Source organism: Pleurodeles waltl, chromosome 10 (genome assembly GCF_031143425.1).
Source record: "Pleurodeles waltl isolate 20211129_DDA chromosome 10, aPleWal1.hap1.20221129, whole genome shotgun sequence".
NCBI lineage: Eukaryota > Metazoa > Chordata > Amphibia > Caudata > Salamandridae > Pleurodeles > Pleurodeles waltl.
Window position 1 is genome coordinate 125,022,131 of NC_090449.1, and position 16,749 is coordinate 125,038,879.

General features: G+C 48.1%; 1 protein-coding gene across 2 annotated transcripts in view; it reads right to left on the minus strand.

Annotated features, from left to right (window-relative positions):
- The window catches only part of CARD11 (caspase recruitment domain family member 11), a 538,982-nt gene that overhangs the window by 86,050 nt on the left and 436,183 nt on the right, over positions 1-16,749 (minus strand). For both annotated transcript variants that reach the window (XM_069209962.1, XM_069209961.1), the window contains exons 15-16: positions 10,087-10,288; positions 6,392-6,518 (exon numbers count right to left, since the gene is read on the minus strand). In XM_069209962.1, coding sequence (XP_069066063.1) covers positions 6,392-6,518; positions 10,087-10,288 — 329 coding nt within the window. The remainder of the gene's footprint in view (positions 1-6,391; positions 6,519-10,086; positions 10,289-16,749) is intronic.

The following is a 16,749-nucleotide window of genomic DNA, read 5'->3' on the forward strand; positions in this document are numbered from 1 at the left end:
GGGCGCTTGTGGAGAAGATGGGGTCAAGTGTGTGGCCGGCGGCGTGGGTTGGTGCGGTGACAAGGTGTCGGAGACCGAGGTTGGCGAGGTTGTCGATCAGAGTGGTGGAGTTGGTGTCGTTATTGTTCTCAAGGTGGAAGTTTAGGTCCCAGAGGAGGATGTAATCCGTGGAGGTGAGTGCGTGGGTGCTGGCGAGGTCGGCGATGGCGTTGCTGAACGGTGCCCTTGGTCCGGGGGGTCTGTAGACGAGCGTCCCTCTGAGGGTGGTGTTGGGGTTGGTGTGGATTCAGAAGTGCAGGTGTTTGGCGGACTTGAGGGTGTCGTCCATGTGGGTGTGGACTTCGAGGGTGGCCTTGTGGATGATGGCTATACCTCCTCCGATTCCGTTGACGCAATCCCTGCGGGAGATCTTGTAGCCGTACGGGATGGCTATGGCGATGTCGGGTGCCGAGGAGTCGTTCCACCAGGTTTCGGTCAGGAAGGCTACGTCAGGGGTGGTGGTGTTGAGCAAGTCCCAGAGCTCAATGGCGTGCTTACGTGCAGAGCAGGTGTTGAGGAGTATGCAGTGGAGGTGTTTGATTCCGGTCCTGGGAGGTTTAGTGGCTCTGTCGTAGGTGAAGCTACAGGTGTGGCAGGAGAAGGGTCCGTGGGTGCGTTTCGGGGTGGCTTGGAAACAGGTGGTGCCTCGACCGGTGTTGAGTGCGAGGAGGGTGCTGGCATCGTAACGGAGTCTGTCGGCATGGAGGTTGCGGGGTCCAGGGGTTCCGGCGCTGGGCGCAGTCCAGGAGCGGACGGGCGCAGACGGGCTTGCCTCTGGCGCGCCGCGGCACGGTCGTACAGGGATCACCATTAAGAAGGGGAGGAGGGAGGAGCAGCTGGGAGGTGGGAGGCGGGGCGAATGGGGGTGCGGGGGGGGCTCAGGGACGCAGCGGCAGGAAGGGGAGACGGAGAAAACGGGTCAAGAAGCGAAAAACGAGGCGCAAACAAGGAACACAAGGAAAAGTGAAACTACAGAAAAAAAAGAAAAATAAATTTAAAAACACACTAACGCTTACCACTAGACACCAGGGAGGATCAGGTCCAGGAGGGCCTCGATCCCTTGGAAGCAGCGAGGGCGGGGTGGGGAGACACAGGCACGGCTAGGTGGTGCTGTGCGCGGGGAGTGTTTACCTGGCCAAAACAGGTCAGGGGTCACTCACCTCAGCACGCAGCGACCGCCATTAGGAAGGGGAGGAGGGAGGGAGGAGCAGATGGGAGCCGGGAGGCGGGGCGAATGGTGGCGCAAGGGGGGCGGGGTCACAGGGACGCAGCGGTGGGCAGGGGAGACGGAGAAAACAGGTCAAGAATCTAAAAACAAGGCGCAAACAAGGAAAACAAGGAAAAGTGAAACTACAGGAAAAAGAAGAAAAAGAAATTGAAAAACACACTAACGCTTACCACTAGACACCAGGGAGGATCAGGTCCAGGAGGGCCTTGATCCCTTGGCAGCAGCGAGGGCGGGGTGGGGAGACACGGGCATGGCTAGGTGGTGCTGTGCGCGTGGGGAGTGTTCACCTGGCCTAAACAGGTCAGGGGTCACTCCCGCCACCCCGCCAGACCTATTATGAGTTTCTAGCTAGGCTGACGGCCAGAAACCAAGGTTTCGGCCCATCATCCTGGCAAGAAACTGGCAGCAGCATTGTCTCCGGCTTGAAATCGAGCTGGCGGGAATGCTGACGCTTGAAGTGTGCACTAGCACCATTGCAATGTTCACTGACAGTGAACATTGGGACGGTGCTGGGAAAGGGGACCCCTGCACAGCCCATTTATCAAGTGCATGAGCAGTGCTGGGGCCCCCTGTGGCCCCCTGCACCTGTTCTCCACAAGCCTTTTCAAGGTGGTAAAACCACCATGAAAAGGCTGGTGGAGAACAAGGTTGTTATCAGCAGGGCAGCGCTGCATGCAGCGCCACAATGGCTGATCATGACCTCCATCTGCTGTCAACCCGTCAGGATCACCGATCCCAGGTTTGACAGCAGAATCCTGGTAGTCTGACCGCCAGGTTCTTAATGTGGCATTTGGGCCACCTCAGTAGCGGTGGTCCTGACTGACCTTTTTCGTTTAGTTTTTCATCTTATGAGGGGGCCGTAGAAATGAAGAAGAACTTAGTTATCCACAGCCAACCTATTTATTTTACCTACAACTCTGCCCTACAAAGGTATGAAACAATCATACTACTCTGGCACTGTTCTTGATCCTCCATACAAGAGCCTTATTTAAAGTCAGTTGCAAACAAAGTGTCAGCACCGAAGAGCACACATAGCGTTGTTTTTAGAAAAGACCAAAAACAATATAAACAAGAAATTAGTAGAGCCCGGACACATGCATAAAATTGCTTTTGATAGTTTCGCCTCAGATAATCTAGCTACTAGTATTTAAACATTCAGTGGGAGAAATGTATTCTGGTATCTGGTCTCCTGCCAGGCAATGATTTGTACTTAGCATGGGAGGTCCTATTCTTCGGTGTTCTTTCATTCAAAAGTGAGTGATCTCCTACTTCTACTTGGAACAAGATACTACTGTCATGAGAGAGGATTAGTTCCACCATAACTTTGACGTTATTTCACTATTTTGCACCGCAGAATGTTCAGGCCCAGGTCTCTGATTTCATTATTTCAAAGAAATGAAACTGTACATGTTTAATCCTCGGCAGTTTGCCTGGTGACCAGGAATTGCAGAAAACCTGCTTAGTGGTCTCTGCTGTGTTATGAGAAGTTGGCATTATACCTTCATTTGTGTTCTGTTTCTTCCCTTCTGCAAACTTCTCGAGACTCATTTTTTTCTGAAAAGTTTTAGACCTGTTTTACTTGTCACCATGGATAGCTGAGGTGTGTAGTATTCCTACACATATTTTATTTGCTAATACGCTGCCCACCATTTAGTGGCAGCCAGGTCTCTTGTGTTAACAAATATAACTAAGAAATTGAAATAAATCAAGGGAAATCATTGTTAATGATAATTGTCTGACCTATTGCCATCCAAAGTTTTGTCAGAAATGGGAAATGTTGTGTTCAAATAAGTTTATTACATTCAAATTGGCAATTATAATATTAATGCCAAAAAGACCAATGGGGTCATTACGACCCTGGCGGCCGGCGGTAAGCTGGCGATAACACCGCCAACAGGCTGGCGGTGTTCCGCCAGCTATTATGACGGTGGCGCAATAGCCACGGCCATAGCGCCGGCCCCTCCACTATACCGCCAGGCTTCTGCATGGCGGTCATAATCCCCAGGGCAGCGGTGCAAGCACCCAGGCAGAGCCCCGTCGTGCATTTCACTGCCCGAATTTCGGGCAGTGAAATGCTCGACGGGTGCTACTGCACCCGCTGCACATCAGCATTGCCGCCGGCTCTATTACGAGCCGGCAGCAATGTTGATGTGACTTTTCCGCTGGGCCAGCGGACGGTAACACTTTACTCCAGTACACCCCTCTCCAATCAATCCACCTCACACCAATCCAATCCACCCACTCCAGTCAACCATATTACAATCTAATCTGACCCACCCCAATCCAATCCAGCACAATCCACTCCATTCCACCCCACCCCAAACCAATTAACCCCACCCACCCCAATTCAGTCCACCCCACCCCACCGCTATACAATCCACCCAAATCCAATCCACCACACTCAATCCAGTACACCCCACCACACCCTAATCCACCCCACTCAATCTAATCCACCTCACTCTAACCCACTCCACCCCACTACTATCCACCCTATTGCTGTCTAATTTACCCCATGCTAATTCAATCCCTATCACCTCAATGCAATCCACCCCAGTCTAATCTGACCCAGTCTTACTCACCCTACTCCACCCCAAGCCAAACCAATCAAATCCACTCCAATCCACTTCACCCCATGTCAGTTCAGTCTAATGCACCCCAACTCAATCCATTCAGCCTACCCCACTCTATTCATCCCAATCCGATCAAAACCACTCCACTACAATCTACCCCATCCTAATTCAACCCACCCTACCCCACTCCATCCCAGTTCAGTCCACCCTATTCCCATCCCACACCATTCCAATCCATCCACCTCAATGCATTCTAATCCACCCCACCTCCAAGCATTCACCCCACTCCAAACCACTCCAATCCACGGCAATCCAATCCAACACACCCACCCCAATCTCCAATCCACCACATTCTGCTCCAATCCACTCACTCTATCCCAATCCACCCCACCCCATACTAGTCCAGTCCACCCAACTCCACCCATCCAGCCCACCCACTCCAATCTATCCACCCACCCACCCCAATCCAATCCACCCTTACTCCATTGCAATCCAATTAACCCCACTCCAATCTATCTAGCCCACTCCAACCCACCCCACTCCAGTCCAATCTAATCCATCCGCTCTAATCCTATCCACTCCACCCCACTCCAGTCCAATGCCCCACTCTAATCCAATCCTATCCACCCCACTCCAGTCCAATCCACCCCACTCCAATCTAGTGAATTCAATCCACCCCACTCCAAACTGCCCCACTCCAGTCAAATCTAATCCACCCTACCCCAATCTTATTCTTCTCACCCATTTCAATCCACCCCACTCTAATCCAATCCAACACACTGAATCCACCCACTCTACCCCAATCAAATCCACCCCACTACCTCAATCCACTCCACCTTATTCCACCCCACTTCCCTCCATGACTCTCTCTGCCACTGAACCACTGAACTCTACTCCCCTCTACTCAACTCTATACCTCCTACTCCACTCCACGGCATTCAAACCAATCCACTCTACAACACTGTACTCCCCACTACACCCTGACCCTTCACACCACGAACTTTTAGCCTTGTAGAACAGCAGCCACACTAGTGTACAACATGGCAAAACACATTGCCAAAGCCAATAGCCCTTGTGTAGCCGAGCCCTATTGGTTCTGCCAATGTTTATTTATAGGTGGTATTTATTTGGTACAGATCTAGACCTCAAGGTCATATATTGGCTTTACATAGGTCAATAATATATGAGCCACTGTGTGTGAAGCTATGAAATCTGCTGACTCGCAACTCTGAAAACATATTTGTAAACTTCTCAATATTTGTTACCTATGCATACTTAAAATGGGGGAAGCTTTAGAGGCTGTTTGCAGCTGCAAGAACCCTTACCCCACTGCTGCTTGGCAATCACATTCATTGATTCCCCACCACCAAGATTTCCACACCCTGAAGGCTTCAGATGGAAGACTTGTTCAGTGGAGTCCCTGACAAGTGGAAACTCTTTACCCACTATCACTTAGGGGTACTGGATGTCCTGATTATCAGTGGTTGAATAAAACACCCAAAATGAGTGCCCCCTATAGCCTTCTCACCCCCTGAAACCATTTACATCTGGTGTACTCTCACTAGCTGGGTAATGTGAAAGATTTTCAAACTAAAGAAAAGAGAACACGTCAGCTCAACATGTAAATCTACAACTATTCCATGCTAATGCCATGAAAGAGGAATTGTTCTAGGGTCACCACAATGGATTCAAATTATTTCATTATATTGCACCACAGAATGTTCAGACCAAGGTGTCTCTTTTTATTACTGCAGAGCAAACAAAACGTTTCTCAAACATCCTTCTTGTGCATCACATTATAACTCAGTTACCAAAAGGAAAACGAAGAATATTCTACGGGCTAATTATTGGTGAGTGTTGTGATATGAGAATTTTGATAACGGGTGTAGTAAATGACTTAGGGCCTCATTACGAGGCTGGCGGTCTTTTGACCGCCAGCCTCACGATGGTGGCCCGACTGCCACAGACAGGGCGGTCCAACGGCCCCATTATGACCATGGCGGAGCCGCTACGGTCAACCGCTGACACTGCAGCCTGACGATCCCAGCGGTTGTAATCCGCCAGGGCAGAGCTGCAAGCATCCTGGGAATCACAAGTCCCCATCCGCCAGCCTTTTCATGGTGGTAAAAACTGCCATGGAAAGGCTGGTGGAATGGGGGCATCGGGGCACAAATTACAGGCAGTGAAATGTGTGATGGGTGCTGTTGCACCCAATGCACCACAACATTGCTGCCGGCTCAGTTACGAGCTGGCGTCAATGTTGTGGTGAGTGTTCCGCTGGGCCAACAGGTGAAAATGCTATTTATAGAAGGGTGAGTGTGTGCGTGGTCAGCTCCCCCTCCTGCTCCAATTACCAGCCGTCACTGGATTGGAATGAGTGTATTTCCAGGAGTGTGAAGTTGAGGGAGGAGAAGCAAGTACTTGGGAATGACCCAACCCTGCGGTTTTGTTAATTCTCAGTTCGGTATTACTACATAATTGTAGTAGGACAGTCGGAACGAGCTTCTAAGCCATTAAACCTGCCTTTAGTGCAGGGTGTAACTGGTAGCTTTACCTTCATAGTTTAATTTGTAGTGCAGAATGACCCATCCGCTGCACCTCTGGATTGTCCAGTGAGCCTCTTCCTTGGTGCAGGTGTCCAGGGGTACTGTTTGGTTTTCACCTTTGATACAACCTTCCAGCTGTGGGGATAAAAGGCATATTGTCTGTCGTTAGTTTCCAGAAATCATGCAGCAGCATGATTACCACACATAAGAAGAGTCTTCTGAGCATGGACTAATGGGATCATTGTTTTTCCACTGAAACTCCTCACTTTAGCCGAGGTAATTTGGCTTTTTGCGTTTCTTCTGTTTTTTTGTGCTTATTAAAGTACCAGAGCTCTGCAAGTATCAATTTCCTGCTGCGATTATAATGAAGGAGAGGGGGCAGAAAAGGAGCCTTAAATGTAGCATGTGTGGTGTATTTTCACTAGCATGGGAGCACATGGAATGTGACAACATTAAATATTTTAGTTTGCACATGTAGGACATATAATTATACTGTTTTGCTCTTTTGCCCTTTTCTCCATCCAACTTTGGGCCACTTCGTGTGTCCATACATCTACTTAACTGCTAACTTGGGGACCCTGGGAATGGGTTCCAATTCCAGATGTGTGGCTTCTCCAAGAAAAAAATAAATCCAAAATAAATAAATATATATATATATATAATTTTTTTCACTGACGTTGCCGTGCCATGAAGTAGGGACCCCAAACAAGTACTCGCACTCCAAGGCTAGTTATTTGCAGAAATATTTATTTAATGGCGCCGTGTTTCGCTCTCGAAGAGATCTTCTTCCCAGCCATTCTGCAAATAACTAGCCGTGGAGTGCAAGTTTTTTGGTGTCCGTAATTCATGGCATGCACTGTCCTTTAATATTTATGGCATAATTCGGCGTCCGCAACTCGCACTGACCCCTTCATGGCGGATGTGACCGGGATGATAGACACATGGAGCCCTCACTGGGAAGGTTTACTGAAACCGTGATCTGTAATGGTGAATTTACCTTTTACATGTGTTTTCTTGAAGGTTGGTGGAATTAGATAGGTGCAACTACCACTCAGACAGAAAGAAGGGATTCCTCCAGATCTGGCTTTGTTTAATGATCTATTTTAACATTTAGAGGTCAATTTAGTCCTGTGTGATGTTCCACCTACACCTAGACGTACTTCTTGCCACTACCCTGCCTGGTTCCTGTCTCAGCTGGTGGCACATGGTTGTCTGGCTGTGGCAGGGCAGTGGCATACATTAGCATGCCATACAAATGTCTCTATTGTATGGACCTGTTGCCTCATGGAACATGTAGATGGGGAAATCCTGAGGAATCTCCAGGATTTCCTCAGACACTGCTGTGCCTGCAGGACTGTGTGTGGGAAATCTTGGGAGTTACCCAATGCCCTGGCTACCATGTTAATCCTTCAGACTAACTTCTGTGGGATACACAAGCACCTCTGGGCAAAAAGGCAAGACCAGGGATACCAGCTGGGTAATCCATTGGACTCAACTTTGTCAAGATTTGTTTGCACGCTCAAGAAAAGTAATACTCTCTGGAGATTGTGCTGTGGCTCATGTAGCAAAATGTGTGACCTGTATTACAATGGATCTACGTACGAGTTTGCAGCCCCTTCGTAAATACCCAAGTGCACCTAGATTTGTAGAAAGCAGACACATGCATTCTATGCCCTCAGGCCACTCAATGTAATACTGTCTGGGTGTTGAACAACCTTGCATTGGTAATGCACATTTTGCAACTAACTCTGATCTCATCACCTGTATTCCCTTCCAATCTTCTCGGCCTCGTATCTGCTCATCTGCTCACCATCTCCCCCCTATCCTCATCAGTTTCCAGGTGCTGTTCCACATCTAGCCCAAACCAAATAGTGTGAAAACCCAAAGGTTCAAAGGGTCCACAACGTGTTAAGCATACTCTTCTCAATCCCACTGTCATGGGTTCCCCACCAGGTGCTGGCCTTCCCCCTAAAGAGCTTGTTCAAAGCAGGATAAAACAACAAAAACGTTGGTGTAGTGAGGGAGTGTGATCACACGCATGCACCACTCAGCTCACTTGCACTTGTAGTTGTTGATTCTTGGAGATCTTGCCCAATCACTGATGGGCGTAACAAGGGCTTCAAGGGACTTTGTCAATATTACTGCACTCTTTGTCTGGCTGGGGGTGTTCATTTAAGGAGCAACAGTATAAACAAGGTAGGCCATCAGGGCTTTTGCAGGGCATTCAGGGTTTTACCCATCCTGATGGAAATGGGTGCATTCATGTCCACATTCTTGAAGCGCCTACTGACGATTTTGATAAGCTGGAAGGAAGCATCTGTTTATATTTTCAAGTCCCGGCAGTTGAGTATCAACTCTCTGCCAGTTAGACTCCTGCATTCCTCAACATTTAAAATTAAGAGTTTTATATGCAAGGGGTTTCTGGGATTAGGATCCTTAGTATCTTCACAGAAGGCTCCATGGTGGCCACCGACTCATAAGCACGGTTGGCCAGGTCCAACTTGCAGGGGTCTTTTATGGCAAGATAACTTGTGTTTTCCCATGAGGTAAGTCAGCCAATCAAAGACATGGGGGAAGAAGAGGAAGTCGGGAATGGGGGTGCCTCTCTGGATAGCATCCATTTCCTGGATCTTGCAAGCAACATTGTTACATCTATGCTGATATTCATGCTCATCTAAGGGTAAATCCAATGACTGGTGCACCACGAGTGACTGAAACCGGTCACCCTTATTGCAAAACCTCAACAGTTAATGCAGGTAAACATTTCAGAACACAAAAACCCCATAAATGTTAGAAGCACTGTCTGTCCCAAGCCTCTGGACAGAGGAAAAAGGGGACCACACTTGGATGCTGCAGCTGCATCCTAGAACCCAGCAATTGCTGCTGCTGCTGTTGTAGGGAGACCGCTGGAGGGAGCGCCCACTGGGGAACACCAAAAGGTGATCCTTCGAAGTACCAGGTCTGCAGTTTGATGAGTCCCCTAGGATTTTGGCCCATAAACGTTGCCAAAAACAAAACCTTGACATTTAGAAAAGGAGAAACACAACACGTCCACTACAGTCGTTTGGAAGGTCCTAAACTTTCGTCTCTACAGTGAAATTAATAGCAAAACCATTTTGAGGTCTTACCATTTCATACATAAGGTATTTCAGTCATTAAAATGCTTCTAATTTTAGAATTACATTTAATGTAACACCTAATATTGGGCTCTGTGTCTTATCATCCAGTAAACCACTGAGGGATTGTTTTAGCACGATAATATATGTTCATGGTTTGTAAGTCTTACAAGAACTCTATGGACAGCCGAAAACTAGCTTGATTTTTTCGACTGCATACATTATGTAGAGGGTTTGCACATTGTTTTTTTATTCCAAACGCATTGTCTTGAACAATTCTTGATTACTGGCCTACCTGTAGTTTGCAGAGCTTTCTACTTTTCTTATTTCTGTACCGTAGCATAGTTTTTCCTTTCGTTCTTGTACTATTCTCTTGCTGGATCCGCGATATCTACTTAGGGCTTAACAGGGATGTACCATATTCCTGCAAAGTCACTTATTCCTCGCTTCATTGAGTCTTTGAAAGTGGATGATGTTAGAGATCTTTCTCTTTCTTACTACTTAAAAATGGTGAAAAGTAAAATTTTAAAATAACAAATTAAAGTGCAGAGGCGAGCAATAACAAGAAGATTCAGGGAGCGACTCACCTGCAAGAGCTGATGTCCCTCCTGCAGACCAGCCTTTTCCGCCATTGATCCTTGCTTCACACAGTTGATAAAGATTCCTTTATCGTTGCCTCCCACCAGGGAGATATCCTGTATTAGTATGTCTCCATTCAGCGTGGTGTGCTGCACAGGGTGATTGGTGCTTTTAGTGCGCCTGACGGACGTAACAGAGGGGCGGAATGGTCTGATTGGAAAAATAGACATATGAGGTCATCACACCTTTATAAAAGTGGCCAGACCAAATAAAGTAATTTGTCAAATGTACTGACCAAACTTAAAATTGTACAATGGCGTACTATAGCAATCCATGTCCTGAAGTATACAGGCTATTCTTTTCATGTTGTCCGGACTCATACAGCTTTTATACGGAATTCTAAAGCATTTACTTTTAATATAGTAGGTGGAAAGGTAAAACCCAACTTTTGTGAGCCAACAACGCTGAGCGAAAATCCCTTTGTAACCACAAAATGAAACTAGTGAGCACCCCGAAGATTCAGCTATGGTGGACCTCTTCAGTGTTCATTATTACAGTGTCCACATTAACTAAATAACAAACTCTTGACTGTGAAATTTAAGGGCCATTGAACATGAAGACTAAGACACCAGGTTAGGTTTATGATTAGGCCTGTTTGAAAAGTAAATAATGCCAGGGAAATATGAGAAATCCCTGAATTTCATATTCTCCAATTTCTCAAAATGTTGCGTTACTCAAATTTGTGTACTTCAGTCAAAGGAGACTGATTTGCCAATAGAATGTCTCGCAAAAAATATTTTCTGCTCAAACCACTCTCCTACCATGCCTGCACGTCAGAAAATATTTATGAAATTCTGCGATATTGTGTAGGTTTTGTGCAAAGGAATCAATTTTCTTCTGGCTGAGTTTAAGTAAGTTGTGGTCAAGATTACAATTTTGTAGCAAAGGTTTTGCAGGTAGATTTTAATTCAAAAGATGTCTAGTGATAATTTGTTGAGATTAATTCGCTGCACATATTTTTTCAGGTATGTGACTTCCCATTTAAACTTCAAAAACATCACTCCTAGTTTAAATCAGTGCACAACTAAGCTTCAAACTGAAAAACAGTAACTTTAAAACTACACCAGTTTAGCACTAATCCAAAACAGTCAAAAACAACTCCACATTTTCTGCCTACATTATAGGACTTTTGTGCAATGTGCTTTCCTTTTCTTTAAAACAAGCATACTGTTTAAACAAATTGAACAAATCACCCGTTCGGCTGTGGGCATTTTTTACCACTGGTATATTGAAAGAATCTCGCAAAACAGCAGCGGTGCCTGCTGCAAATTTCAAGGGGGGTTGGGGGGAGAAAACAGAGGGAGAAGGGGACGGAGACGAGGGGTGAATAAATTATATTTAAAAAAACTTACCTTACTGCTGGCTCCATCTCCTGCCACCTTGCGCTCCTCTTCCAACACAGGCTCCCCAGCAATCCTGGCTCTGCCTACATGCTAAAGATAGCATGTAAGCAGCATCAGGATTGGTCTGAGCGTCAGGACTGGTCTCAGCGGCATTCAGTGCCACTCGGACACAAGCCTGGGGTCTGGAGAAACCTAAGTGCACATGTGTGTTTGGCTGGCTTAAGACAGCTGGCCAAACACACATGCGCACTTAGGTGCACTCTCTCCTCATCTCCCCTCCCACCCCCCTCCCACCTTCCGTGGCCCAGCCCCACCCCTCCCCTGTACTGCTGGCTGAACCAGCAGATGAAAAATGATACAATAGAAAACTATTGTTTCATTCTTCATCTCCGGGCTCTTGAGCAAGGGGTGACCTTCCTTCCCCATGGCGAAGGAGAGCCCCTGCAAAACAGGTAAGAAACCTTCACATTTGCTCAGCCTTTTTTCGGAGGAGGAGTTGCTTGGAGCCAAGATTTCTTTACAGAAAATGTATTTTTGGTTTGCATGTCAACTTTATTATTGCTTTTTTACTTTATATCTTTCTCTTTCTCAATGAGCAGAGAATACGTTCTGTCTCACCTTGCAATTTTAGCCCAGGTTAATTTCGGTTTTGTGTGTAACTCATATAACCGTGCATTGCAGAACTAATTACAATTATGTAGGAAAGATCTGACTACCTTGTTGTGAATCAATATCGTTTGCTCATTTGTCAAAGAGAGAGCGTGTCTATTTGACCGTGTTTTCCCAACTGTAATTTGTTTCCACACATTTATTTTTTTGTGTAATTGACTTCGAAAATATCTTTCAGAAACAGAACATGGAACAGAAAAAAAACTTTGCAGTCAAGTGAGGTCATTATACGGTGCATACATTGCTGATTACTTATATCTTAAGAACTATGGGGGTCATTATGACCCTGGCGGAAGGCGGAGAAGCGGCGGTAAGACCGCCAACAGGCTGGCCGTCTTTTTTTTTGTATTATGACCATGGCTGTTACCGCCATGGTCATCCGCCGGTTCACCGTTCCGCCCGCCAGGGTCTCCAGCCCGGCGGCCGTCACTATACCTCCGGCGGTATTTTGACCCGTCTGACCGCCATGGATTTCATGCGGTTTGAAACCGCCATGAAATCCATGGCAGTAAGCACTATCAGTGCCAGGGAATTCCTTCCCTGGCACTGACAGGGGTCAGTTTTAGGCTGACCCCGATGAAGCTGGGTCAGATAAGGGAAGCGGAAGGTCTTGGTCAAGATTTTACCTTTGCACTTAGTCACTATTCTGGATTTTTTCTTCTCAACGTTGAGCGATCGGGTCCTTGAACCTGGGGTTTGCATTGAAGATAGTGGATTGCTGAAGCATGATCCCTCAGTGAGTTCTGCAGGTCCTTGACATCGGCGTGTATGGTGAGGAGCTCCAGAGCTTTCAGTGGGACAAACCAGTGCACTCTCCATCTGACCCCTGCCCGCACTACATCTACAACAGAGCGAGCTCCATCATCGCCCCCCAACTTCGTATGATCATCAATGGCTACTTCGAGACCGCCACCTTCCCGGAAAGCTGGAAGCATGCCGAGATCAACGTCTTACTCAAGAAACCCAAGGCGGACCCTAAGGACCTAAAAAACTACCGGCCCATCTCCCTGCTTCCGTTCCCGGCGAAGGCTATCGAGAAGATCATCAACAGGCAACTGACCCACCACCTGGAGGAAAACAACATTCTGGACCAATCCCAATCCGGCTTTCGCAGCAATCACATCACCGAGACCACCCTCATTGCTGCCACCAACAACATCAGGACCTTCCTGGACAAAAGCGAAACCGCAGCCCTCATCCTCCTTGACCTCTCGGCTGCCTTTGACACCGTCTGCCACCACACCCTGTGCACACGCCTCCACGACGCAGGGATCCACGACAAAGCCCTGGACTGGATCACCTCCTTCCTCTCCGACAGAACACAGAAAGTTTGCCTCCCTCCACACTGATCTGAAGCCACCAAGACCATCTGCAGCGTACCACAGGGATCCTCCCTCAGCCCGACACTCTTCAACGTCTACAGGGCACCGCTCGCCAAAATCGTCCGATCTCACAACCTCAACATCGTCTCATACGCCGACGACACCCAGCTGATCCTCTCCCTCACTAAAGACTCTGCCACCGCCAAAACCAACCTCCACGAAGGCATGAAGGCCGTCACCAACTGGATCAAGAACAGTCGCCAAAAGCTGAACTCAGATAAGACAGAGGTCCTCATCCTCGGCCCTACTCCCTCCGTCTGGGACGCCTCCTGGTGGCCGCCCATGCTGGGAGCTGCACCAACGCCCACCAACCACGCCCGCAACCCGGGTTTCATCCTTGACTCATTGCTCTCCATGACCCAAAAAGTCAACGCCGCCTCATCCTCCTGCTTCAACACCCTCCGCATGCTCTGCAAAATCCACAGGTGGAGCCCTACCGAAACCAGAAAGACGGTCACCCAGGCCCTCATCTGCAGCAGACTAGACTACGGCAACACTCTTTACACAGGAACCACTGCCGCTCTCCAGAAAAGACTGCAACGGATAGAGAACGCCTCTGCACGCCTCATCCTCGACATCCCCCGCCACAGCCACATCACAGCCCACCTGAGAGGCCTACACTGGCTTCCCGTTAACAAAAGGATCACATTCAAACTCCTAACCCACGTCCACAAAGCACTCCACAACGCTGGACCAGCATACCTCAATGATCGTCTCACCTTCTACACCCCGAACCGTCAGCTCCGTTCTGCTAACCTCACCACCATCCCACACATCCAAAGGTAAACAACCGGCGGCAGATTATTCTCCTACCTCGCTGCCAAGACCTGGAACACCCTCCCCATCCACCTACGTCAGACCAAGGACCTACTGACCTTCAGGAGACTCCTCAAGACCTGGCTGTTCGAGCAGTAGCAGCTCCCCGCCCCTCAGGTGCCTTGAGACCCTCACGGGTGAGTAGCACGCTCTACAAATGCAATGATTGATTGATTGATTGATTGAGTCAGGCTGACTCATAGATGAATGATGACGGCATGACTCTCGTTGTTGATGCTGGTCTTCTTTTGGAGCTTTTCCTCAAAAGTTAGCAAAAAGTTCCCCAACTTTTAGTCTTTGTATGAACGGTTTCCTGAGGGTTACAAAGTGTCCAGCTACACCAGCCATGGGTTCAGAAACGCTGGCTTGCCTTTTGGGGTCTGGACTCAGGGGGTGATTCTGAGTATTGCAGTAACTGAACCGCCACCCCAGTGGTGGTTTGGCCTGTGCCAAACTGCCATTTATCCGTTCCTACTGCCAGGGCGGTTGGACCCGCCGGGTCGGAGATGAGCATCTCTGACCTGGCGGGCAACCCAGTACTGCTGACGGTATTCCAAGTCCCCTTTCCGCAAGGAATTCTGTGGCAGTAGCACCGCCACTAAATCCCTGGTGGAAAGGCTACCGGCAACAGGAATTTGCATTCCTGTTGCCGGTAGATGACTCGCCTACCCCCCACTCCCAGTAGTGACCCCCTGATCCCAGTAGTGACCCCCTGATCTACGTACTTACGCCCGCATACACACATGCACCCACAGACACGCACACCCTGACACCACTCACTCACACTCACAACACCCTTACACTCGCACGCACATACATGCATCACCATCACCACATTACACACAGACACACAAGCACAAACACTCCCCTCCCACCCCCCATTCATGACACGCATACACACACACCTATTCACACACCCGACCCCCCTCCCCTTGTGGAGGACACTTACCTCGTCCGACGAGGTGCTCCTCACTGAGGGGACGGGTCCTGGCTCTCCTACCACCGGCAGCACCCCGCTATCAGGACACCGCCAGGGCGTATTAAGGGTCGCAATACGGCTGGTGGAGTCCTTTTGGCGGGGCGGGGCCAGCGGTGGAATGGCCTCTGCACAGCTGACCCCCAGCACGACTACTGTAGGATTTCCACCCAAATTAAGGCAGAAATCCTTCAGTACTCATAATATGGCGGTCCTCTGGCGCCGGCGACTTCGGCGGTCTAAGGAAAAGACCGTCAAAGTCAGAATAAGCCCCTCAATCTCCCACAAAGCACCTGGTCAGTCCAGGAAAATCCAGATTAAGCTGGTTAGGTAGAGTAGTCCTTTCAGTGGATGTTGCAGGTGGCTCCTTTTAGCAATTCTCTAAGTGTTGTTGCTCAGGGAGTCCACTCCTTATCATTTAAGATAGGCACAGTCCTTTCTTGTGTGGAGCATTGTGAGTGTAGCAGGTGCAGTCCTTTTGAGTGCAAGCCTTTTGTGGTGCAGTCCAAGGTCCCAGCAGGGTAGTCCTTCTCTAGATGTTTGAGGGGCTCCTGCAGATCTCCCCTATTTACTTCCCATTCTGGGCTGGCAAGAGGGGGAATGCCTTAACCAATGGAGTTCAAGTTGCTATGACCACTTTCTGGGAATAGTGGCATATTTTCTGCCCCAGAATGCACAGTTCTCAAAAAAACAAAATTAAGACATCCTCTCCTTGGAGTGCAGGTTTGGCTAACTCAACCCACAGGTGTGGATAACTTATTCCCTAAACTCTCCTTCCAGCCTCTTTCCTGATCTAATTAGGGGGTGCCCATTCTCCTGGAGATCAAGGAAGTGGGGTCTGACACACATTCTTCTACTTTTAAAGTCAAGTTTATCTACCCAGCACCCTTCCTGGCTTCTCCAGGACACAGATCTCCTCCAACCAAATAGCTGTCTTAATTCAGCCCCAGGCCTCTTCACACCTACTCAAAGAGCAACTTGACCCAGGCTGTAAAAGCCTGACCAATCAGGAAAGGGTGCTAGAGGGCTGTCTTAGGTAACTTCAAGGCGGTAAGTACTAAAACTACTTTCCTGTAATAATTAAACTAAATATGACTTTGGTAAGTTGTTGGTTTTATTGTAAATATTATTTTGATAGTTTGAATCAAGTTCCTAACTAACTCCAATCAAAGGTTAGGGTTTATTAAAGTTTAATAAAGCCCTCCTATGTTAACCTACAGGGTTAGCAGCACTACAATGGGGAAAAAGGTATTTGGCTGTTTTCCAAACCAAGACATTTTTATAACAAGTCACCCTACCCTTAGGGCACCTTAGGCAGACCATAGGGGTGAGCTATATGCAATAAAAAAAGGTCATTTTGGACTTTGAAAGTACTTTTATTTCCAAAGTCGGATTTGGACATAGTTTTATTTTAAAACCTGCCTG